Source organism: Taudactylus pleione, unplaced genomic scaffold, assembly GCF_031769625.1.
Source record: "Taudactylus pleione unplaced genomic scaffold, aTauple2 ptg000349l, whole genome shotgun sequence".
NCBI lineage: Eukaryota > Metazoa > Chordata > Amphibia > Anura > Myobatrachidae > Taudactylus > Taudactylus pleione.
Window position 1 is genome coordinate 2,780,486 of NW_028284750.1, and position 25,946 is coordinate 2,806,431.

Sequence of the window (25,946 nt, forward strand, 5' to 3'; positions counted from 1 at the left end):
CAACATGTTGGATTTCCCGGTTTTGCCGATCCAGACCAAAATATGATCAGGATCAACCAGATCTGCGAACATAGATTGCCGCCGATCAGCATTTCCAGCTGGAGGATCTATGGTTCTAGTCTGATTAGGGAATCCGCAAAATGGCCAGTAGATGTATGAGGACATTCACCCTTCATTGCTGATTGCCCTGGTAACGCCTGCTCACCTGTATCCCATGACAGGTTACACAATACTAAACTAATGGCTTTCCCTAGATGATCTTTTTGGCAGTGCATACACCAGAGCCACCTTTTTTCAAAGGAAAGGAAGTTCAACAGAGGCAGCTCAGAAACATCCCTATTGCCTATTGTGTAGGCGTGATAAACCTTATTACCTCCATCACCCATTAAGATAACACACAAGGAGGTATATTTACACTTCTTGGGATGTTTGACAAATAATAAATGCAAAACATACCGGGCTTTGCACTCAGTATTAGGGCTGCTATAGATTTTGAGGTCAAACCCACCAAGAAATGACAGCTTGCAAAAGTTGCCTCTTTGTAATAATACCCCAATGACACTGATCAGAAAAGTAAATAACGAATAAGGGTGTTTGTGATTTTATTAAAGGATAGAAAAGAAACAGGATTTCAAATAAAATACAATTACCCCAAGCCGTTATAAATCAGTTCCCCTGAGACTTACCTAGCAAATATACATCAAGTTTAAATTAGAAGATAATTCCAATAAATAATCTTAGAAGCAATCCCCTTCTCAGATATCAAACACATACAGGTACTAGATATTTTGTGAAGATATAAACTTATAAAATGCGCTAGGGCACTGGTTCCCAAACTTTTTGGAATCACAGCGCCCTAGAGTATCAGCACTGTTTTCACGGTACCCATAAGTTTAAGTTTGTTATTGAGAAATTCAGAAAAAAATTAAGTAAAGTGAAGTAAAATGTGCTTACCTGTCATCCTTGGGCTCAGTTATGTGATGGTGGACAGGTTTGCTCTTCTGTTTGTCCACATATTTACATTACATTGACCATAAATTATTTGATTTGGTGCTGGACCACCAACCTGAGGCACCCCTGCAAGTGTCCCAAGGCATCCCAGGGTGCCACGGCGCACAGTTTGGGAGCCACCGCACTAGGGTACTTTCTACCATAGGGGGGTCAATCCAAATAGCCTCAAATGTACCTCAGGTTCGAGTCAGCACGGCAGCATCTGCTCTTTACAGCAGCCAGAATTTGCCAAAACTGGTCTGTGAGCAAAAATGAGCGAATACGGGCTGGAAGCAGGATGTGGTGCCGTTGCCTGCGTTTTAACACCATGGCAACAGCAACTCGCACCCGTTGTGGCTAATTGGATTGACTCATTGAACTATTTCATCTGAAATAAAGCAAACTGGATACCTTTACTCTGAACAAAATTATACTGGATCTTAAGAACAATTCCCCCTAGTAATGTTATCTGACCTAAATATACCAAGCCAGCACTCCTTAACTATAACAAGCCTCTTTGTGTAGAACTTTGGGCCCTATTCAGTGGTACACGCAGACGTGGCAGCGTCTTTTGCTGTAGCCACATCTTTATGCTAATGCCGCAAACTATTCTGCACATACTGACACGCCCACATTCAGCGGCGCTAATCCTTCTGTGTGTCTTTATACCACTGAAGCTTGCACCAGCCCTATGGCAGGTGCATTTTTTCTGTCTAAACATGGCGTCCTGCGCTATTGCGTCTTTAGACGCAGGTGCTGTCAGCACCACACCCGCATCGATTAGCCACCCCCCGTAGCCCTTAAGAACGTCCATTGAAATCCACAGCTCCTTCATCCAAATTAATCCTGTGTGTCTGTGCGGTAACCATCAGGACACATGCACAGTACAGATTGGATGCAGGCACAGTGCTTCTAACATCGGCCAACTGCGTGCTTATTGGCATTGCGAGCAGTTAGCGTGTACCTCTGAATCAGGCCCCTTATGTTCAATTACATACACACATACATATTCATGCTGATGTCATGTAATAACATGCGACTATGATGTGTTAGCTCTCCACCTTGTCATACATCTAGAGAACCCTGGATGTGGGCTTCCATCAGATCATGTAGAACTGAAACAAGCCAACCCTGTATTCCGGTTCTGTGCATAACCCTGGTACAGTATGACATATCGATGCGCGCACATGAAAATCTCTTACTAAAACAAAAGCCTATGCTCCCCACCCCATGACATGCGGCAGACTGGAGGAGGTTGGTTGTCCAAAATGAACAAGCCTCTTTAATGCACAAAGTGTATTAAAAACATTGCAAAACACATTGTAATGAAATACAAAATGTACTTTTATTGCTAATACAAAAACAGAGACAACTATAAAAAAAAAAAGTAATAAGGCTGGTTTAAGGGTCAGGAAATATTCCTTAAGTTAGAATTACTAACAGTATGGTGTTTTCACAGTAGCCCACATAGCACAGAGAATCCCACCTCCACCTGTGTGTCTGATCATGGGGGGTGGCGTAATGATCACATCCTGTGAGAAACAGCCGCATAATCTGCTCCTGCATCAAGTCTTGGATTGTGGGAGTACATTTAGCTCAGTCACTGTATGGCTTCTTTGGGGTCTGTCCAGCTTCAGATCCTTTTTCCTTCATGCTGTACAGGGGATCAACCAGTTTGTTGTGAACATGCAATAAACCTGTGAACAGTAGAGCATAATCATTACTTCAGTACAGAAGTTATATTGGAGTTACTGACAAGAAGGAACTGGAGATTAAACTGCTAACAGCAACAGTTATTGTGCCTATTAAAAGTCACAGTGCTACACATTCACAATCCTTCCACATAACTGTGACTTTCAGCAAGCTGCAACAAGATTACATATACACACGCTGCAGAGAGCGCTCCAGCCTATACTGCAGAGTAACCTGATCACAGTACTAGATGGAGCATTCTTTGCACATGTAGAAGGGTGTGGGTAAAAGCCAGAAACATAGTAACTGCATTGAAAAAGCCGCAAATCATAGTAAATGTATCGAAAATGCCAGAAATCATTTATAGGGGCATATTTAATTCCAGACGAAGAGTCCCGTACTTTTCGCATGCTGCACTTTTTGCCGAAATCGCTGGTTTTTATGCGAAAAAAGTATCGCGCTCGTCCCCGCTTATCCCCGTATTCAATTAGAAATAGGCGAAAACGGGACCCGGCGAAACTCTTAACATGCGAAAAGTCCTGTCACTTCTGGGGAAATCAGCCTGACACCCCCCAAAAGATGCACTGACATTGGGGATCACTATAGATACCCCCAAATAGCCCTGCTGAAGGTATTTGGGGTACTTAAATGATCTCAATAGCTGCTATTTAGCGTCTTTGCATAAGTGGTGAAGAATAGCATTTAGACGTTTTTTTTGGTGAAAATAACTAGTCCCAGCAAATTTGGGGTACATGAAAATGGGTGCAAGCATATTTGAAAGTTGCTAAAGTGAAGTTTAAAATTTGTAAAAAAAAATCCACCTGCCAAGTTAAAAACACCTGGGACATACTTAGGGACCCCCCTGTAGTCTATTTTGCCAGTTTTTAAGTTTGTCCCCCAACTTTGGACTTTTTCGCCCCCAAAATTAAAGTACTTTTTTGGGGTAATCAAAAGTATTTTTTAAACTTTTTTTGACGCAGTTCACCTTTGGGGGACTGGTCCAAGGGTGCAGGGGGGTTTTATGATGTTTGCACCCCAAAACCCCAATTCTGCACTTTTTTTGACACCTAAACTTTTTCGCAGGTTCCACTGCATTGAGTTTTCGCACCGGCGAAAAGTATCTGGAATTTAAACTTTCTGCGACGTGAAATGACGTCACCAGCTAAACTTTTTCGCTGAAAATGGCTTTTTGCACCTAATTGAATACGGCCCAAATGGTGCATACACACTGTCAGATTTGTTGTCACGATATGAACGATAACGATTTTAAATATCGTTCAAATCATTGGTAAAATCGTTCATCTGACAGATCTGACCATGTGTATGCACCGTAAGTGTATTGAAAAAGCCGAAAATCATAGTAAAATGTATTGAAAAAGCCGGAAATCCATAGTAAATGTATTGAAAAAGCCGCAAATCATATTATTAAGTGTATTGAAAAAGCCGGAAATCATAGTAAATGTATTGAAAAGCCGGAAATCTGAAAAAGCCAGCTGTCAGCGCCTACTTTTCCCCGACCCGGTGCCATCGACCCCTCCGCATAATAGTCAAGTGACTCGTTCCACCTCCCACCTTACCTATGCCGCATTGTGCGGCGTGCCTGCAATAAAGGTTTTCATGTGACCACTGAAGCTGGTGTGGCGTCACATAATAATATCAAGCCGCGCCGGCTTCAGTGCTCTTCAGTAAAACTTTATTGCGAGAACGCACGCTGAATGAGAGGAGGCGCCGCGGGTGGTGTCAGAAGTCTGAGCAGGTGCTGGAGCAGGCAAACAGGAGAAGCGAGCGAGGTAACTAAGGTAATTCTTCTATTGCATGATTATTGCAGACAGCATTTCATTACATGTATTGCAGGCAGAATCATTACATTTATTGTCAGTTTTTTTTTATTGCGTGTGAATAAGGTTGTGGGGGAAGGGGGTGGAGGGGCGGGGAACGGGGGCTGCCTATTTTGCCAGACCTGGGTTCCACAATTTCTGATGTCAGTCCTGGTGACACGTTTTTTTTTTCTTGCAGCCCACACACTCTTAAACCTTGAATATTCGGCCCGGTTGGGATTTTGAGTTTGACATGCCTGCATTAGAAAATGGGTAGACAGTGGCCTAAAAGGGATTTACATGGTCAGCAACAATACTGTAGTGGGCTGAACATTTAAAGAATACTCAATTGGTATTAATTAGCTTCATGTGTTCCAAAAATCCTTTCCATACATCACCACTACACAAGACATAATGGATCATTATCACACGCTGGACTAAGCAGCCAACATACCTGGTCCGTGCTCCCTAGCCGGAGTTCGGCGTGACCACAGAGACGGCTGCCATCTTTAAAGTCTGCCCATACATGGTCTGCTGGCCGTCTCTCAAAGGCACAACTCACAGCCTATTGGTTCTGCTCACTCCAGCCCCAGCATCTCATGCTGTATAATTAGGACACGATTCTATTCAAAGCGAAGTGAATAGCGCCGGGAATCAGCTCCCGGAGCTATTCAATTCATTTGTGCTGCTAAACCAGACTAAGGATTTCTTCTCGCATCCCTCCGGGGATGCGAGCAGAAATCCAACAAAGGTCCAGGCACAATGCTGTTTTCTGCCCTTAGCGTCGGGAAAACAGCATCGCGCCGGGAAGTTTAGTCAGAGAATGCCTGTTCTTGAGCCTAAACACTGTTTAAGACGCGAGAAAGAGCCTTTCCCGACCTAACTTCTCACAGAATTGAATAGCTCGGGAGCTCATTCCCCACGCTATTCACTTCATGTTTACTTGAATCGTGCCCTTAGAGAGCAGATGTACTAATCCTTGGAGAGAGATAAAGTAGAGGGAGATAAAGTACCAAACAATCAGCTCCTAACTGTAATTTTTCAAACACAGGGCTTGATTTAGCACAGGACGGAATAGCAAAGCTGCAGGCAAGCAGGTTTGTTTTTTTCCAAAATAATTTTTATTGTTAGGACAACAAAATATTGTGATACAAATATATGCATAATCATCTTAAACATAGTAAATAGAACAATCACTTTGCAAGAACGATCATACAACAAAATAATTATAACATTTGCAGTGCAAAAATCCAGATATAAGTTGTAATTGCACATATAAGAAACATTTATATGCATTGTTATATATATTAATACTGTCAGTAAGTCGGTTACCATTAATGACATAGATCAAAATCATAGATTGAGTTAAGTCAAAAAGGGGGGCCATTATCAAGCACTTCCAAATTATACCATGATGTTAGTTGGAAACATTTCCGTATGGAGTCTTTAAGTGATGGGGAAAGAGTATGAATATAGGGCAACCATATGCCAAAAAATCTTTCAGTATATTTTTCTTTATTAGTGGATGTCTCTGTCCAATCCATTGTAAACAAAAATATAATTCTAGGGTGTAATAATGTAAGAGTAGGTGGGTGAGGGTCAATCCATTGTGAGAGAATGGTCTTTTTAGCTGCTGCCGTCAATTTGGTCATAAGTAGCTTATTTCCCTTAGTCAACCTCTGAGAATGTGTATTTTCCGATATATTCCAAAATGCCCATTCTCTAAGACTCACAAAATCAATTTTTAGAATTTCTTTAATATAATTATTAAGTTCCTCCCAGAAGACTTGTACCTGTGGACAGTCCCACAGGCAATGTACGATATCAGTGTTAGGCGCTGAGCATTTATAACAACTGGCGTCAGGCGCATCACCAATAATATATTTCAATGTAGGGGTGTAGTATGCTCTGTGTAATATTTTTAGATGCATTTCAGCATAAGATACTGATCCCAATTGTTTGTTCATTTTAAAACATGAAAGAGTAATAGACTCTATGGGGATTTGTGGGACAACATCCTTCCATTTTGCAAGTCCTGTAGTACTTGTTTCTAAATTTATAAGTGGTCGGGCAAAGGAATATATAAAAGATGTTGAAAATGGTCCTTTTGGTTTACAGCGTAGTGCACTATCTAGACACCAATTTAGATCGGTTTCCGAAAGTCCACGTAACATATTTTAATATAACTCATCGCCTGTAAATAAGGAAATAGCGGGATAGTGACCAGAGGAAATTTCTCCTGCATTTGTGAGCGAGTGAGAGGTTGAAGCGTTTGGTCGTGTAAAAATTGGTAAATGTACCGAACACCACTGGCGTGCCAGCATTTAAATTGGGCGGAGTTACCAGGTGAAAGAGACGGATTTTTCCATAATGGTAAAAAAATTGAGGACAATTTGGATAAATGGGATTGTGATCTAATAACTCGCCATGCCTGAGACATGGCAGATTTACCCCTCCTAAATGTGTCTGCTGTTGCAATTTGAACAATGAAATTCTGGGTAATTTTCCTGCCCATATAAATTTTTGGAGAGCCCGATTACAAAATTTAACGTCTCTTTTGTCCGGGATAATTGGCAACATTTGGAGAATATAGAGGAATCTGGGGAAACTGATAATTTTGTAGAGGTGACATCTACCTATGTAGGATAGTGGAAGATGGGCCCATTTATTGAAATCATTATGTGTTTTTAACACTAGTGGGGTATAGTTAACCTCATATAGTTGAGAAGGATGCGAAGGAATATTGACCCCTAAGTAAGTAATGTAATGTGATGTATGCAAGCAGCTTTGTAATTCTGTCCTTGCAATTATGGTAATGTAGCAGGAGGCATCACACCTCCTGCATTCATTACTTATCCGAGCTGCGTTGTATAAAGCAGCATCAGAAAATCTGTGAAAACATCGGCCAATTAAGTGACCCATGGGGTCATGCAAGCCGGCCACCGCAGATTAAAGAGGCCAGAGAATCTCCATCAGCTGCCAGAGATCCTGCCCCCCCCCCCCCCTAATGGTGGAGTCACGCCTCCGTTTCAGGTAACGGAGAACGTCCCCGCCCCCTCCCCACCCACAAATGGCAGCAGACTGTCAATCACTGATTCACACGCAGGATCCTTACTGCACATGGGCAGTATGAGTCCAGCGCCTGCGCAGATTCCAAACCATCAGGAAGCTGCATTCAGCAGTGCACGCTGAATCAGGCCCACTATTTTTAACATGGCAGTTAGGAGGTGATTGGTTGGTACTTTATCTCCACTTTATCTCTCTCTCCGAGCTTTGATTCAATTCTTTATTTGTTGTTCTTGTTAGCGAAATTACAATGCAAACTCACAACCCAATAATTTACTAAATAGATGGATTCCTGGTGGTGACTTTGGCTGGCTTCTCATTTTGCTATTGTCCTTTGTGAGTGTCAATTAGGAGCCCATTATAATTAAATATATGCGACATATTCCCTGAAAACACTTGTTTTCGGGGGATGCCCGAGAATACCAAGTATCAAGGAAGGAGGGGTCCCCCCATTTCCAACAGCAGCCACAGCCCCCATAGGTTTATATGGGAATGCCTTGCTGTCCGATTTACCAAGTTCCAGAATGCAAAGGATTCCAGAGTTTGGCCCCCGCAGCTGACAACATCTGAAGATGGCATTGTGCTGCTATAGCCTGTGGACTACAGATCACAAAAGTAACCGGCAGAGGGTTCCTCCGGATCCCTCCCCAGCAATGGCTGCCGTACATGTGTGGTCAGTAGGCCACGCAGGAGTCCGGTTGTAGAAGTGAAGAAACTGCTGATGCATGCTCTTCTCTACACATCGCAGGGTTGGGCTCTGCGGGTGAACAGTGATACATTCAGGTGGTATAAACTCATACAGCAATTCAATTTTGCGCACTAATATCGCACCCAGATATTACTATAAACATGATTATTGATAAATGGCCCATACTGAACCGCTTCAGCATATCTGCATGCATTTATGCCCTAAGTTGCTACTAAATGATTGGCTGGTTAGGTTACCAATTCTGTGCATTATGTTGAAAGATAGATAATGTTCCTCTTAAAAGTCGAAAATATGGCCATTTATGTACTAAAATATTTATTTTATTATGTTTACGGCTTTTTCAATACACTTTACATGATTTCCAGCTTTTTTTTTTTTATATACATATACTATGGTTTTCTGGCTTTTTCCATACACTATTTATTTTTTTTATTTATTAACAGTTTCTTATATAGCGCAGCATATTCCGTTGCGCTTTACAATTGTAAACATTAATAGAACAAAACTGGGTAATAACAGACAGATATATAGGTCGGAAGGCGATGCTCGCAAGCTTACAATCTGTAGGTTTACATAATGTATGGCTTTTTCAATGCATTTACTATGATTTCTGACCTTTTCAATACATTTACTATGATATCCGGCATTTTCAATACATTTACTATGATTTCTAGCTTTTCTAATGGATTTCCGGCTTTTCTAATACAGTTACTATTACTTCCAGCTTTTCTAATACATTTACTATGGATTTCCAGCTTTTTCAATAAAAATTTAGTATGGATTTCCGGCTTTTTCAATACATGTAATATGATTTCCGGCTTCTAAATACATGTAATATGATTTCCAGCTTTTCTAATACATTTAATATGGATTTCCGTTTTTTTCAATGCATTTACTATGTTTCCGGCTTTTACCCTCTTCCCATGTAGAAGCAGTTCTGTGGATGGGATAGAACCCTAAAAAGCTAAGGATATACATGTATATGCAACAGTCACCCGCATGGAGTGGAACAAGCCACACTGTGGGCCTTATCACTGATTTCCAGTTGATGTATAGGCTGCATTGTTTCGATTTGTTAGAACACAAAATGGCTGCATCCAACGCTCCCTCTAATCAAAGTTTGCCCACTACCCCTGTGAATTATCTTGTGACTTGCCAATAACCCTATTTTCAATGCATATTGGTTAGTACATGAATTAGCACTTATGAGCACTAAGTGGTCATAGGCCTGTACTATTTATTTATTACCAGTTAACACAGTGCTTTAACGATAATAATTCAGTCACTCACATTAGTCCCTGTACCAGTGGATCTTTCTATATTCAATCTATATTCCCGATGACATGGACACACAAATTAGGATTCATTTTTTGGGAACAGGTAATTACCCTTACAGTATGTTTTTGGAGTGGGGGAGGAAACTGTAGCACCCAGAGGAAACACACGCAAACACAGGGGGAACAGCCATGACTGGGAACTGAATTAGTTACCTCAACTCTGAGGCATTAATGCTAACCACTGCACCAACCGGGCATTCCAGGCCTGTATGACCCCAACAGCAGCACTTTCTTCTCAAGATGCAGAGACACCAGGAGAGGAACTGGTAAATTGCTGGTATGTGGGTGCAAGTGTTTGTGTGTGAGGTCATGCTCAAGAAGTGGCTGTCAATTGTACAGCCCTTACTGGTAGTTAAGAGGGGTAGGGGTGGTATCTGTGCAGCATACAGCTGGCAAATAAGTAGATAGGGATGTCTGTGTAATATATGGGCTAAGGAATATGGTCAGTGATGGTTAGTACGTGCTATACTATGTCCGTACATATATGAGATTTAGAAACAAAAGTCCAAAGAAGTTAGGGAGAGGTGACATCAATATGACCACAACATATATAACATTTCGTACAAAAGTATCCATTACAGGGGAACCATGTACAAGGACACAGATGGCGTTAAGCAGGATGGTGAACATCTCGGTCTTGTACCTTTAATGTTGAACTGTTCTGGTTATTCACAAAATCATTCATATTGTTGTTTGATTCTATCTCACATAACGGACTAGGGGCCTGATTTAGAGCCGCTCGTAAGCGGCCGCTCGTTCACTCCGAGCGATGTTCGCACATCTGCGCATGGGTCGTAATGCGCATGCGCCAACCAGTCAGTGCGGTCGGAAATCGTGTGCTCGCAAAATAGCGAATGCCTGATAATTTGAGTGACAGGATGAGGCGTTTGTGGGTGGTAACAGAGGAAGGTGCTTGAAAACGGGGAGTGGTGATCCGAACGCAGGCGTGCCAAACTGTCAAAACGGGCGTTTTAAGGGTGTGCATAATTAACAAAGCAGCGTCATCGACCACGTCACTTGGTTGTCTTTTAGCCTGAACTGCTCGCATGATTACGGTAGGAAAATGCTACCACAAGAACAGCGAGCAGTTCATATGCCTTTCGATGTACTCGATTAATCTAATAAATAGCGGAGATGACGTATGATGCGAGCGGCCAAGGGGCGTCTTTACAAAATAGCGAGCGCATGTTTAGTTCGCTCAGACATAGAGGCGTCAACTGACCGCAAAGAGCGAGCGCTCAATTTAAATAGCCAGCCCCTTTTTCTGAATGAGCGTCCGCAAATAGCGTCCGGCTCTGAATCAGGCCCTAGGATCAATAAACAGTTTAGTAAGCAATCATGGTTGATACACAAGGCTTCTGAGCAGGGGCGTTTTAAGAGAGGACTGGTCCCGTGTGCAGTCTCCGTCTGGGGCCCCCTTCTCGCTCACCAGCAGCCGGCAGTGCACTGAGTGCAGCACCGCAGCTGTAGTCTCTGGGCACTAGTCTGTGCCCAGAGTCTAATGCGCAGGTCACTGGGAAAATGGCACGGTGGTCATTTTACTGGTGATTTCTCTACTGCGCATGCGCAAAACGCTGGGAAAAAGGCAGTGGCGGACATTTTCCAGGCGATTTTTACAGAACTGTTTTACTCTCCGGAGTCCCATGTCGGCGCTAAGTATTAAAAATATGGGTGCAGGGTGTGCCTGGATCCAGGGGCCCATTTGCCCCGCACACCCTGCACCCATTATAGATACCCTCTTGTTTCTCTGCCCCATTTACCCGCTTCTAAATAATACTTTAAAAAAAATAGAGCAGAGCGTACCATTAGGATAGAATTTTATTTTTTCTAAGTGAACCGCTCACATCCAGAGAGATCAAGACTGCAGTGTACAGTAATGTACAGTCAAATTAGGTTAGGAAAACGTCCACTATAAATATAGTATAAATCACCAGTTGTTTGCTTAGATCTGGGAATCCGGGGTATGAAAGAATCCATGTGTAGCACAGAGCAGCTATTACCCGTCTTCCAGTGGGCGCTTTCTCATCTTTGGGAAGGTATTTAGCCTCAGATAAGCAGAATGCTTCCAACCAGCAGGCAGTCACCTGAGCAGTCCCTATTTCTCCGCTTCACAGGACACACACCTCAACTTAAAACGTGTTCAAAAATGGTATATATAAATTTTGTAATGACTGCTTACCAACCAGTCAGCATTATCTGGGGTTAGGTGTAGGAATGTGTAGATATGTCAAATATATACCTTTAAAATATTTGACAGTCTTCACGCGAAGCTCTAGAGTTGCATCCTCATCGCAGACAAACACGGTACTCGGATGTTGCTGAAAGGCAGACACAGTCCACATGTGGTTTACACCCTCCTCTATGGCCTTGTACAGGGCAAACGCCTTGTGGGCCCCAGTAATGAGTATCATTACCTACAGAATCCAGGACAACAGGTGGATAAATAGGAGTACACAGCCAACATAATAATCTGTAGATACATTAATTTATTTGGGCTAAATACAGCTGTGTTAATATACATCTTACTTCCTTGCACGTTATACAGCTCTTCTAGTTGTGCCATGCCAAGGCGTGACTTGATATCACCAGCCTGTGTGGCGTATTCGCATCACTTAGCGAAAAAGTTGCATTTGATGGTAAAAAGTCACATGAAAAGACGCTCCACTCTATCGAGTCACATGACGTTATGTTTAACGCGACTTGTAAACACAGAGGTAAGATGTATGTAGACACACCTGTATTTACTAATATGTACATAGTTTATACTGAAATATGCACTTTTAAATGAATATATAATCACAATATGTAGGAACACATAAAAGAGCATTCTAATGATTCAAATTTACTTTTTTTGTTTTAAATAACTTTAATTATAAAAACCTATTTTTTTCCAGTACTATAAAATAGTGTATATAAATAACCAACAGCAACGACATAATTGTGCAGCACAGTTGCATTTAGCATCCCCTACTGGCTGTTCGAGCATTCTGCATCCAGCACAATTTTTACAATCTGATTATTACCTCTTTTGAGTCCATCACAGTTCCCACACCCACAGTTAGAGCCATGGTGGGTACTTTGGAGAGATTTCCATCAAAAAAGCGTGCATTTGCCAAAATAGTGTCCATAGCCAGTGTCTTCACTCTGGTTCTGGATACAAGACTGGATCCAGGCTCATTAAAGGCTATGTGACCATCAGGCCCAATCCCTATCATCCCAAGGAAACAGGAACACAGTTTGTACCATGCATGTGAAAAAATAAGGGCAGGTGAATTGAAATGACCACACATTTTACGTAAGAAACACATACCACCCAGTATATATCACAATTTACTAGATATGAAAATAAAAAAATATATATTAAAAGAATGCCTGTATATTTATGAGTACATATGGTGCTCCCCCAATAAAGAACGGACATAAAAATTAAAATACATTTTTAAAAGAGCACTTGTATAAATAAAGAACTTGCCAGCAATGTTGATGGTTGTACAGAATATGAGCATAATGTAATGTAAAAGGTACACCTGTACACCCTGTATTAGCCAACTGTGGCTTTCCAGGAGTCGTGGATCTAGATGCCCCCCAACTAGTTGGCTGGTTGGAATGATAATTTGGCAGTGTGTGGGAGCAAACGATAATCAGCCGTTTGCTGCCTCACGCTGAAAAACGGCCAGAATCTGTTCCTCCAACTAGTTGGGGAAAGCAACCATGTTTGATTTTTCCTAACTAATCGTTCTAGTGTAGGAGGAAAGTTCCCCCCCAACTGAATGATAAGTAGGCAGACACTGGCCGGCAGTGTCCACCTACTTTTGTCATACTCACCTTTTAACAGCACCTGGTCCCATCAGTGGCGGCGGTACAGTGGACAGAAGAGCAGGGGCAGCCTTCAGAAGTCCATACCGCCCGGCTGACTATCAGCCTGGGATCGGCAACAGCCGTTTCTTTAGCAGTCTCCCCTGCTGGACTACCTTGGACACACTGTCTCAGCTCCTGGCTCTGCCTCTGTGACAGCAGACGTTCCCTGTCTGTCATCACAGCCATTCACCAGGACCTCAGACCCCGATTCTCCTGTTACAGGAGAGGTTCTCCTCCATCCCAGACTTTCAGCCTCTCTTTGCCCATTGGGAGCCGGGGCAGTGCCACATGGTTGGCAGGGAACAGTGACAATGCTGCTGCTGGAGCAGCACTGCATATGCTCCCAACACAGATGGCAGGTTCCTGACACGGGCAGCTTCTGATCCTATAAAGTACTTACACAGTGTAGTACTGAATAAGATCAGTGGCCGCCTGTTTCAGGAACATATGCATAACTGGTGCTGCCAGAGGCTGGTGTAGGAAGCAGGACTCATATGGCATCGTCTAGCAGTGATCATCAGTAGGTACACTGCATGATCTGCTGCCAATGCAGAACTAGCCGCAGCTCAGCCAATCAGTGCTGTTTCTGCTGGCTGCAGCAGATAGCACTCTATGTACCCACTGCTACCCTTGGGACCCTGCACTGTGTCCTCTGCAACAGAAGGTACCCTCTGCACTTATGATGGCAAGAAGGGTAATCGAACCCATCACCCCACTCTGTAAGATTGTTTTTTTAATTTTTTTCTTTACTGAATACTCTATGGGCAGGATGCGCCTCCAAAAATTATGTATTAAGTGGTTTGATCACTCACCGCATATGCACAAAGCCCTAGAATATGAAACATTTCTAGGGCTTGGATGCGGTGGGTTACGCCATCTATGGGCTTCTAACTGTGACGCCCACTGAGAGGGATCCAATCAGATCCCTCCCAGTAATTCTATCTCAAAGGATAGCTCTTACTGGGAGAGCTCTCCTTTGTGAATTTTTTCATGCATACCGGAGTAATTAACACCGGTATGCATCATATCCCGAATGCAATGCGTCATGCATCCTGTCTTATATCACTATACATGTTTGAACATATATTAGGAGTTATACAAGAGTGCATATGTCTAATATATTACACATACATACATGTCTGTGAGTTAAATATATGTATTCAAAACATGCAGAAGTTGGCTGGTCTGATAAAAAAAATAAAAAATAGTTAAGAGGGGTATCCACTACGCGACATGAAAGTCTGAACTTCATTCAGTGAACGAGACGGCCTCCTATCCCTGAACATGCCGAACCTGACAAGCGTCGTCAGGTTGACAGGCATGTTCAGTAGACAAGTTGGGGATGGCAAGGACCCAGCATGCACGCGCATCGCTGGTCCTTGCCGGCTATCCATTACCCGACTTTGTGAACAATGCGACCAAAACCTCTTGGTTTTGGTCGGATTGTTCACAAAGTCGGGTAATGGATAGGCCTCTAAAGTTAGATGTATGGGGCACAGTTTTAGTTGGACGGTTGGTCAATTGGATGGTTGGAGGAAAGTTGGTCTGGTGTAGGGGCAGCTTAAGCGGTGCAAATCCATCATACTGATGAGTCACCTTCCCTCTTTTATCAACAAGCAGAAGAGTACATCTGTACTAATGTGTGTGTGCCTGCATCCCACAGACTCTACTGGCTGTATTGTGGGGAGGAGTGCATCTACTTTGCCTGGTTTAGGCCCATCCACACAATTGTTATAGACCGCTTTCATCTTTGACAAAGAATTTCACAGATCACAAATTGCTTACTGTGGTTCTAAGGCGAATGAAAACATTATATAAAAGGGCCTGATTCAGAGATGGACGCTAATGTAATCGCATCTGCAATTTCGCACGGACCGCAGCTGTGAAAATATACTAATGTTTCCAAAGCTTACCGGAGCATTGGGACACCCACTGCTGCCTTCTCATATCCATCTGACGTCATGCACCACCGTAAACATTGGTAATATAGACGGACATCGGGAAGCCATGCGGAAGGTCTGACCCGTCTCAAACACTGCGGCTCACCTGACACACAGAGAGCTCTCATGCTGCAAAGGAGACTGCACTGGCTAATTTATGCACACCTATGAAACGGAGTTTAAATGGTCAGATGGCCTGCGTTTGCCTAGGCACCCCTCGTTACCCCCTACCTGATTACCTGTCACTCATTTTGCAAAACATTCCTCTGTGCGAGTGCAATTGCGCATGCAGCTTACATGCATGCGCAATGGCAAACAATCGCTCGATCTGCGTAAATATCGGTATTGCGTACATCCCTGAATCAGGCCCTAAGTCTTTGCCAGGCTCCTCTGATGGCATCATGACTTATCAAGATACTTTGTTAATGTTTCCGTTGCTCTGAATTATTAATTACTTTTCCATTCGAATTCATGTGGCAGAATCATTACTACATTCTGACTCCCACTGGGATACAACTAGTACTACAATATTGGCATTTAAATATCATCTCACCTCCAACAAACAGCTCGATCCCACCAGCAGCCTTCATTTTTTCTTCAAATAAGTCACATTCAGCTTGTAGGTCTGCAGCGTTTCCATCCAGGATGTGCGTATTCTCTGCACTGATATCAATGTGCTTGAAAAAGTTATTCCACATAAATGAGTGATAGCTCTCTGGGTGATCTCTAGGGAGTCCTGCAAGCCAGGAATTACTATATATATTAGGTCTTCTTTCACACGGTCTCTGCTTCTGCTTATAAACATGTGCAACATTTTCAGTCCATAGCAGGTGAATTGAACACTGTCATATCTGAGCTCAATCTGATCATGACACTTTCAACAATTACTATTCCTGATGAGGAGGACTGAAGGCTGCCTTCCACATCACCTTCACCAGAATGATGCCTATTGTCTTTGTAGTCCAGACTGGGAGGATGCCAGCGGTCCCAATACCGACAGCGACATCCTGACTATCAGAACCCAGACAGATGGGGAAGTAAGCATTAGGGTCAGGGTGAGACTTAGGGGGAGGGTTAGGCTGCAGGAAGGGTGACATAACTTTTAACCTAATACTTACAAAAATCTGTAGGTATTCTGACCATCGGTATCCCATACCCAACCTGCCTAGACTTCATAATGCGATGCTATTAAAAGTCTAGACCCTCAAAAAACAGGAGTCTTTACCATAATCATTGATTCCTATATCACCTGACAGACATACACCCCAGCTGGCAATAAGGATATTTTAGAATTCTTTATGAGCCCTTTTTATGCATTCTATACTGAATGAGGATAGATAATGCATACTAATTAATCTTATTTACAGTATTTATACAGTGCTAAATATATTACATAGATGTACAAAGAATATGTAATCATTAATGCATGCACAGATCCAATTTTTAAAGAAGCCAATTAATACAAATGTTTTTGGAGGAAACTGTACTCGTAGGAACCCCATGCAAGATGGAGAGGAAACAAACTCTACAGAGGTAGGGTCCTGGCTGCAATCTAACCCATGACTCCAGTGCTGTGAGACGGCAATGCTAACCACTGTGCCACCATCATTTACTCTAAAGCTGGGTACACACTATAAGATCTATCGTCCAACATATCATTCTGAAGTGGATCTGAATATTATATTGTACATATAGCATAGTGTGTATGCCCAATCCGTTGTTCATTGCATCATCTCATCTGCTGTGCTGCACCGTCAGATGGGACGATGCAATGAACAATGCGGTGCACATCGTGTAGTGTGTACGCTGGACCACACAATACATGGGACACAGGGCCTGATTCAGAGCTATTTTGCGAGCGCTCGATTTCCGACCACAATGACTGGTTGGCGCATGCGCATTACGACCCATACACATGCGCAGTTGTGCGAACATCGCTCTGAGCGAATGAGCGGCCTCTTACGAGCGGCTCTGAATCAGGCCCACAATGCGGTGTACATCGTGTAGTGTGTACGCTGGACCACACAATACATGGGACACAATGCGGTGCACATCGTGTAGTGTGTACGCTGGACCACACAATACATGGGACACAATGCGGTGCACATCGTGTAGTGTGTACGCTGGACCACACAATACATGGGACACTAGTACCTCTGACGTTTGGCACTGTTCTACATTATGATTGCATAGTGTGTACAAAGCAGCAATTAATTGGATCCAATCCCTAGACGCAATATATTGTGCCGTCATTTGGGAGACTGCATAGTGTGTACACGCTATATCTTGTGTTCTGGGATTAGTGATATCGGGATGACCGTTGCATTGTTTCTTACATGGTATAGTGGGCACCGAGCATTAGTCACTGGCATTTTATCCTTTTCCACACACAAGCACAGAGCCCACAGGACAAATGTGCCTAAGAGAACAAGCTGTAAAAGTGAATGACTCTTACGAGCACACAGTTATAGATGCTGCTCATTGCCATCATAAATTATATGGATTTGAAGAAGTCTGTGACAGCTCATATCTGATAGATTTATTTAAATAGAGTCAGAACACAACTAGTCATGGTGAACTTTAGTACCAATTAATGAAGTGTTGTTACCATGAACTATGGCTTCTGGAATAATATTTGCTTTACAGCTATTAAGGTCAGTTGATTTGTGCACCATGGTTAATACTAGATATGAAGAAAGACATCTTGCACAATTATGCAGTAATGTAAAACAAACCAGCTCTGCATCCTGTATCACACCTTGGCCTGGTGCAAAGTTCATCCACAAGTCATCCATGAAGGGATGCAGTCAGGGTACCGGCAGGCGCTATCCCGACACTACAAGCCCAACATAGGACTAAAGATAGGCGCCATTAGCCCCACTACAAAATCCTGACACCGGCATACTGAACAAAGGTAAGCCGGGTGTCTTAGGTTCTAGCTGTGGGGGAGGATGCGTTAGGTTTAGGGACCCTCGGGGGGGACAACTTAGGGTTAGGCATCCCCCAGGAGGGTTAGGCACCACTAAGGAAGGGTTAGGGTAGGGTAGGGGAAGGGTTAGTGTCCTTACCAGCCCCAGTCAGGATTTGCCTCCTTCGGTCTTCTGGTGTCGGTATATGAGCCGCCGGCATTACATACAGATTCCATCCATAAATACTCCTGCATTGCTTACATGGAAATAAATGGGTATCTGCACTCATACGCAGAGTTGTATGTATCTATGCAGTGTCCTCGTCCCCTATCCATATTGACACCATCATCACAGCACACTGGCTCCAGCCTTGCTGGAAATGATACGTGCTACAGGCGTCCTTACATTTCCGCCCACCTCTGCGATGCCCACAGTTGCTACGACAGGCGCTCATTGATCTTGGTCTACGTAAGAATGCCCTATTACAGATGTGACTGAAATGCAGACAGCTCAGCATCGCCTGTACTTACAAATGCTTGGTGCCGTAGCATACGCAGTGCGCAAACACGCAAGATACACTCCGCAAACAGGCATACATTCATCTCTACATCAGACCCAAAGTCTCTCCTTGTTCCCTATTTACCTTTAGATTGCAAGCTTCCCTAAGCAGAGCTCTCACTAAACACATTTATATAAATGTGATATAAGTGAAATGTTTTTAAACTATATTTGTGATGCGTAAAATGTTAGCACTTGATAAAATATTGGTAATATTATTCCTTCGCAATTTCCACCTGGATTGGTTTTATTATTGCAAAAGTATTAGCACCAAGATTTTTGTTACTTTGCACTGCCATATCTGCATATACTTTCTTCTCGTTAAGGTGACGATATATTGTTCGTTCCATCGACAAGGGATATATCGCGAGTGCATCAGCGCGTGTGTACAACCGACATGTCTGTGAACTAAGTCGTTCACAGTCCCGTCAGGTTTGCCCTACAGCACAGCTGATGTCGATATATCTGAACGATACATTGGTGCTTCTGACTGAGTACAGGCGACTCGTCGACCGCCCATACACATGCTGCAGAGATCGCTGACACTGACATCTCAACTGGGCGGGCAAATGTAAATGCCAACCAGTTGTGACATCAGCCCAGGCACATCGTGCGGCCGACTGGCAAGTGTGTATAGCTTACCAATCAGCCACTCCAATGGCAGATCGGTCTGCTGACTGGTCAGTCAAAGTGTGTATCCAGAAGTAAAGTTTTATTATGATCTTAAAGTCTTAAAGCAATCTGCCAGTTAGAGTAACAAGCACCACTGTAATGGCCCCAGGCTTTTCTGATACATCATTCAAAAAAAATGACCTGAAGTCACTAATGAGTAATTGATGACACCACGCATCAATATAGATCACTTTTACACAATATCCCACCATCACCATTTGCTAAGATTCTAAAGATTGTTTTCCCACCTATAGTCTCAATGCGCTGAGCATCTTTTCGTCCCAAAAATGTATCCATTAGTCGCAATCGGACGCAACAAACCACTTCACGAGACTGCACTGATTAATTTGATATGCGACACTTGTTCATCTGTGTGAGGTATCGTTCCGTCGTTCATGACCTCGTTCTGATGTGTACCCGACGTTAAGTAGCAGCAAGCATTGGTATTGAGAAGCCCAGTGGCGTAACTAGGGCATGGCGAGCTGGGCATGTGCCCCGGGCATCGTGGAACTGGCAGCGCACGGGGGGGTGTATGTATGGTGCCGCCGGCCACGGTACCAGCCGTCCTAGTTAGCCAGTGCAGTGCAGACCATGAGTGAGTGCGGTCAGCACTACACATTTACACAGGACCGGCGCTTGGCTTCCCAGCGCCGGTCCTGGGCTGCACAGCAGAGTCCCTTCCCTCCCACTGAGCGCTTGCAGGTGAGTGGCAGGTGGACTCATGCCGCGGCGATGTGTGTGTGTGTTAATCCGCAGCCAATGAGAGTCAGACAGACTCATTGGCTGCTGCACACACATCGCCGCCAGCGCTGGCAGCAATGTGTGTGTTAAACAGCAGCCAATGAGAGTCAGATAGACTCTCATTGGCTGCTGCAGCGCCCACTGCAAGAGCCGGCTCCCTTGCGGCTCCTGCAGTGGGTAATGGGAGAGACGTGATGATGTCTCTCCCATAATGCAGAGCGCGGCAGCCTGGGAGGACTGACATGCGCATGGCGGCGGGAGCAGGAGCGTGGATTCAGGCAAGTATTTTATTTATCTTTTATGTATTGTTTTATTTTCAGTATGTATTTGTCGGGGGGGGTTCTATACTGGGGGCACTTATCCTGGGGGCACTAATGGCGGGGACCTCTACTGGGGGCACTAATGGAGGGGGGAACCTCTACTGGGGGCACTAATGGAGGGGGGAACCTCTACTGGGGGCACTAATGGAGGGGGGAACCTCTACTGGGGGCACTAATGGAGGGGGGAACCTCTACTGGGGGCACTAATGGAGGGGGGAACCTCTACTGGGGGCACTAATGGAGGGGGGAACCTCTACTGGGGGCACTAATGGAGGGGGGAACCTCTACTGGGGGCACTAATGGAGGGGGGAACCTCTACTGGGGGCACTAATGGAGGGGAGAACCTCTACTGGGGGCACTAATGGGGGGGGAACCTCTACTGGGGGCACTAATGGGGGGGGAACCTCTACTGGGGGCACTAATGGGGGGGGGAGAACCTCTGCCGGGGGCACTAATGGGGGGGGGAACCTCTACCGGGGGCACTAATGGGGGGGGGGGAACCTCTACCTTGGGGCACTAATGGGGGTACCACTACTGGGGGGGGACCACTACTGGTGGCACTGCATAGGGGATGGGGGGGGACTGCTACTGGGAGCACTATACAAGGGGCACTGCATAGGGGGGTCTACGACTGGGGGCACTGTATAAGCGGCCCTACTGGTGGTACAGCATAGGGCAGACCACTACATGGGGCACTGCATAAGGGGCACTACTGGGGGCCTGCATAAGGGTGACCACTACTGGGGGCACTGCATAGACGGCACTACAGGGGTTAAGGTGCATATGGAATGGAAAGGAATGTTCAAAGTGATGAGAAAGGGGTATGTGTGTCATGTTGACACTCCCTATTTTTAAGTAACCACACCCCTTTTGACCACGAGCGCCTTCAGTGCGCACACATAGGGGGTGGCTCCATTTTTACATTTGCCCTGGGCTCCAAATATCCTAGTTACGCCACTGGAGAAGCCCACTGACGGCTTTGCAAATCCAAGCAACTGCGTACAAAGACACAGCATCAGATGCAGATCAGTCGATTATCGGACTTCTGAGTAACCCTAGGATCGCAGGAACTGAAATGCTGGTTGGTATTCTCAGGGGGGCACACGCTGATAAATTGTGTTTGGCACAGGCTTCAATGGGGGTTCTAGATTGGGGTATGATACAAAAAGTTGACAGTCAGCATGTCGACAATGCGGTTTTCCAAAGACTTAACTAACCCTAACCGCAGCCGAACCTTAAAAATTGGCTGTCGGCATTGTATCAACATTCACAATGTCGACATTATGAAAGTCAATATCATGAATGTATACCCAGCACAAGGACTGTGGTGAAGGTATTCAATGGGGATACCACCTACCATTGGTATTAAAGTGGAAGCAATGGTGTAGCAATTATCTTGGGGTCACTATGGAAGGTATACTGCTGCAGGACTGTCCAATATGTGACACCACAGTGTGGTATGTGATGGCACTACTGCTGCGCGGGCACTGAATGCCATGTGTGGGCACTGGTATAATGCAGACAGGGGCTCTTAATCGGGGCAGCACAGGACGAGATGAGAGAGTACAAGTGTACTGGTGTTACAGGAGTAGGGTGCACAAAGTGAATCTGTGGGAGCTGTGTGGGGGAAAGTTATGTGTAGGGCAATTGGTGATGGTCTAACATAAATTGTGCAGGCGTTCCAGTCAGTAACATGTACACTGCTAAAGCTTTTGGATAAATATATTGTAGTGTATTAGGGAAACTAAATAAATGAAGAATTTAGTATAATCAAATTAATATTGCTTTCAATTATAAAAATATCAGTTATTAAGATTATAAAAAGGAAATGGTTGCTGTTAAAATGACTTACTATCCCATATGTTGGAACCGCAGTTGTGCTGCAAAATCAGCTATATTATCAGAGAGTCATTTTTGTATAGGAGACACTACACATTTGGTGCAAAACTCTAAAACAAGAGGTACGTACATATTTCTAAAATACAGTATGTCTGCCATCATTTCACAAATGTCCCGCTACTGAAAGATTCAGGGCTGTAACTAAACTAGGGTGGTGTGACCTGTGCCATGGCACAGGGCACCGCAGGGCAGGGGGCGCTGTTTGGGCCTGTCAGTTTTCCTGTTTATTGTAATTCTCACTTGTAGCTTTTCTTCCAGCATCTCCTGGCCTCCCCTAGCTCTTACCTGACCCTTCCTCATGAGGCCATGGCCCTTTTTCAGATGCACTATTAGGGAAGAGGGGGGGGCAATGCCCTCTCTGGCACAGGGCACCAAAAAGTCTAGTTACGGCTCTGGACAGAATCATTCCTTGCTTACACAGGCAAATAGTGATCATCTTCCCAGCAGTCTGCTAACGGACTGATCAATTTCAATATTGCAAGCGACTTTGCTCTTTCCACGAAAGCATACATAAGGGTATTTTGTGAGCATTGCCCTTTACAGCAGTAGCATACTGACAGCACTGCATCCATAAATGCAACCAAATATTTGTCTCAGAAACTTGTTATTGTTGCTCATAATATGTGTGTGTGTATATATATATATATATATATATATATATATATATATATATATATATATATATATATATATATATATTAGACACACATACACATACGAGTGTGTGTGTCTGTCTGTTTGTCCTTTATGCATGGCCAGAGTTTTGGACCGAGCTCGACGAAATATAGCAGATGGTGGTGTAGTATGACAAGCATTTTGTTTTTGCATAGGTTTGAACTTCATCAGGGCCACACACTGTCACACAATCCACAAAACGGGGACACACTTAAATTACACAGGTTCTGGGGCTAAGGGGCTGGCATCATGCACACACAATCACAGCTCTCATCTCTTCCAAAGTGCTGCGTTATATCACATTTCCAACAGCCGCATATATGAAATACGGAGTTACTCAGCCCTCTGTGTTTGCATGATAAACTTTGACATTAAACAGTGTGCATTATTAATATTTCACTCACTGTCTCATCTTATAGCAGCCACCCCAGGGCAGTCTCATGAGCAACTCAGAACTCATTACATTCAGACTGTGGTAGACAGCATAATCAATCCACAATCTTCGATCCTGGCAAAGCTTAGCATATGGAGATTACAATCAGCAGTGGAGATTGATCACAGCCACACAGTGCCACTGCCGGTGGGCCCCCTTCTGTCAGGGAATGGGACTCCAGTCCCAGCATTCCCCCCCATGATGTGTCGACCATTTTTTTTGTGTTGACTTTTTGTCCCTGTCGACCTATTGATGGTCTAACAAATGGTGTCTATCTAGACATTTTTACTGTAGATCTTTCAATCCACACCCGTATCCCAGATAGTAATCCATATAATAAGTGAGAAAGTGTGTTTGTCTGTTAGTCCTTTATGCACAGTCAGAGTTTTGTACCTAGCTCCACCAAATTTGACATGGTGGTGTAGTTTGACCAGGATTAGGTTTTTGACTATGTTTGAAGTTTGTCAGGGCCATGGAGTTCTCAATGGTGCCCACCATGTAGGCAGTGGAGCCTCTGATTTGACATTTTGGTTTAAGCAAGTTCGCTCAGGATATCTTGCAGTGTCTAAAACTGCACTGATCTGAAGGCACAGGCTGATATTTGGGTGGGTGGCAGGCAGAGCTCCAACGGAAGAGCAGCGGGCCATCGGATCAACTGTCATACTGCACCTGCACTGACAGATACTAATTTCCTCCAAGCACAGTTTCATATGCCATGGTCTCCAATGTAAAAAATGAAGGCTGCATATGTACTTCTGGGTCAACTCTTAAACCCGGGCAACATGGCATCCCAGCTATAGACTAATATGAAAGTAACAGCATGTTTGCTTAGTTGTATATAGAATTGACTTGTAAAGAAACCATCTCGAACACATAGGAATTTTCTTAGCAAGTACTTATATACTGATGTAAAAATAAATAACCTATAAAATGTACCCATAATTTACCTAACGCTATAGGCCAAAGAATCACATAGAAGTAATGAACGGGCAGGACATAATGCTGGTCTGTGATACACAGTGAGCACTCAACTTGGGAACTTACCCACATACTCATCCATATTGAAGGTTTTCACATACTTAAAGGAAAGGTCTCCATTTTTATGGTATTCTATTAGTTTTTTGTAGCATCCTAGAGGCGTGCTTCCTGTAAGGTTTGAACAAAATTAACAAATATTAGAATTACAACATATAAAAATGACATCAGAAACTACAGATATACTCGTCAGTTTTAGCTGACAATAAGTAATAATTTCACTTGCTTCAGATGAAAGGCAGAACACAGATGGGTCTAGGATTTGCCCCCTTTAGGAAAGCATGGTCGCCAAACTTTTCAAATATTTTTTACTGGCTATAAGCTAAAAATATACTGACAGAGAGCATTTACCAAAAGCTGACAGTAGAAATACAGTATCATTTGCAACAGGGATTTTCTGTCTGAGAAGTGGTAATTAGAGGGCGCAATCTACTGTCTCATTGTAGTGTCAGGAGGGGGTACATTCAGTCTTTCATTGTCTTTCTGTTTGGGAGAGATATATAGCATCCCTCAGTAAAACTCAAGGCAGTCTCCACTATGTATGGAAAGGGACACAACACATTCCAAAACTGCTACAGTAAGCCATTTCCATTATGATCAGTTTTTATATGATTAGTCTACCAACACCCTTACCAGAACTCAGAGACCTTTTTTGTTGCCTATCTCAGTGGTTCTCAAACTTGGTCCTCAGGACCCCACACGGTTCACGTTTTGCAGGTCACCCAGCAGGTGCACAGGTGTATTCATTACTCACTGACACATTTGAAGAGATCTACAGGTGGAGCAAATTATTTCACTTGCAATTCTGTGAGGAGACCTGGAAAACATATGCACTGTATGGGGTCCAGAGGACAGAGTTTGAGAACCTGGTCAATCTCATCGATTATAATTGGGTATATACAAGGACTAGATTATACTTAAGCTGGGAACACATCTATTCAAATATCGGGTCGATCACCCGATATCTGCTGATGTTATGCATTCGGTATCCCAGCAGTCGGGATGTCGACGCTTACAATACCGGCGCCAGAATATGACCAGCTGGTCAGAATCAAGGTGCCAGGATCCCGACCACCGGGATGCCGAAGGTAAGCAATGGGGTTGGGGGGAGGGTTAGGTTCAAGCACTAGGGGGAGGCTTAGAGGTAGGCACTAAGAGGCTAGGGTTAGGTTTAGGGTGCAAGGAGGGGGAGGTTAGGTTCAGGCACTAGGGGACAGGGGGGGTTAAGGTTAGGCATTAAAGAGGGTGGGTTAGCATACTGACCAACAAGTGTTGGTATTTTAACCCTGTCGGGA

At 43.9% G+C, this 25,946-nt stretch overlaps 1 protein-coding gene across 1 annotated transcript in view; it reads right to left on the minus strand.

Moving 5' to 3' along the window:
• Positions 1 to 2,316: 2,316 nt before the first annotated feature.
• The window catches only part of GNPDA1 (glucosamine-6-phosphate deaminase 1), a 29,555-nt gene continuing 5,925 nt past the window's right edge, over positions 2,317 to 25,946 (minus strand). The window contains exons 3-7 of the mRNA XM_088444119.1: positions 24,661 to 24,762; positions 15,963 to 16,145; positions 12,635 to 12,819; positions 11,851 to 12,025; positions 2,317 to 2,687 (exon numbers count right to left, since the gene is read on the minus strand). Coding sequence (XP_088300245.1) covers positions 2,587 to 2,687; positions 11,851 to 12,025; positions 12,635 to 12,819; positions 15,963 to 16,145; positions 24,661 to 24,762 — 746 coding nt within the window. The 3' untranslated portion in view covers positions 2,317 to 2,586. The remainder of the gene's footprint in view (positions 2,688 to 11,850; positions 12,026 to 12,634; positions 12,820 to 15,962; positions 16,146 to 24,660; positions 24,763 to 25,946) is intronic.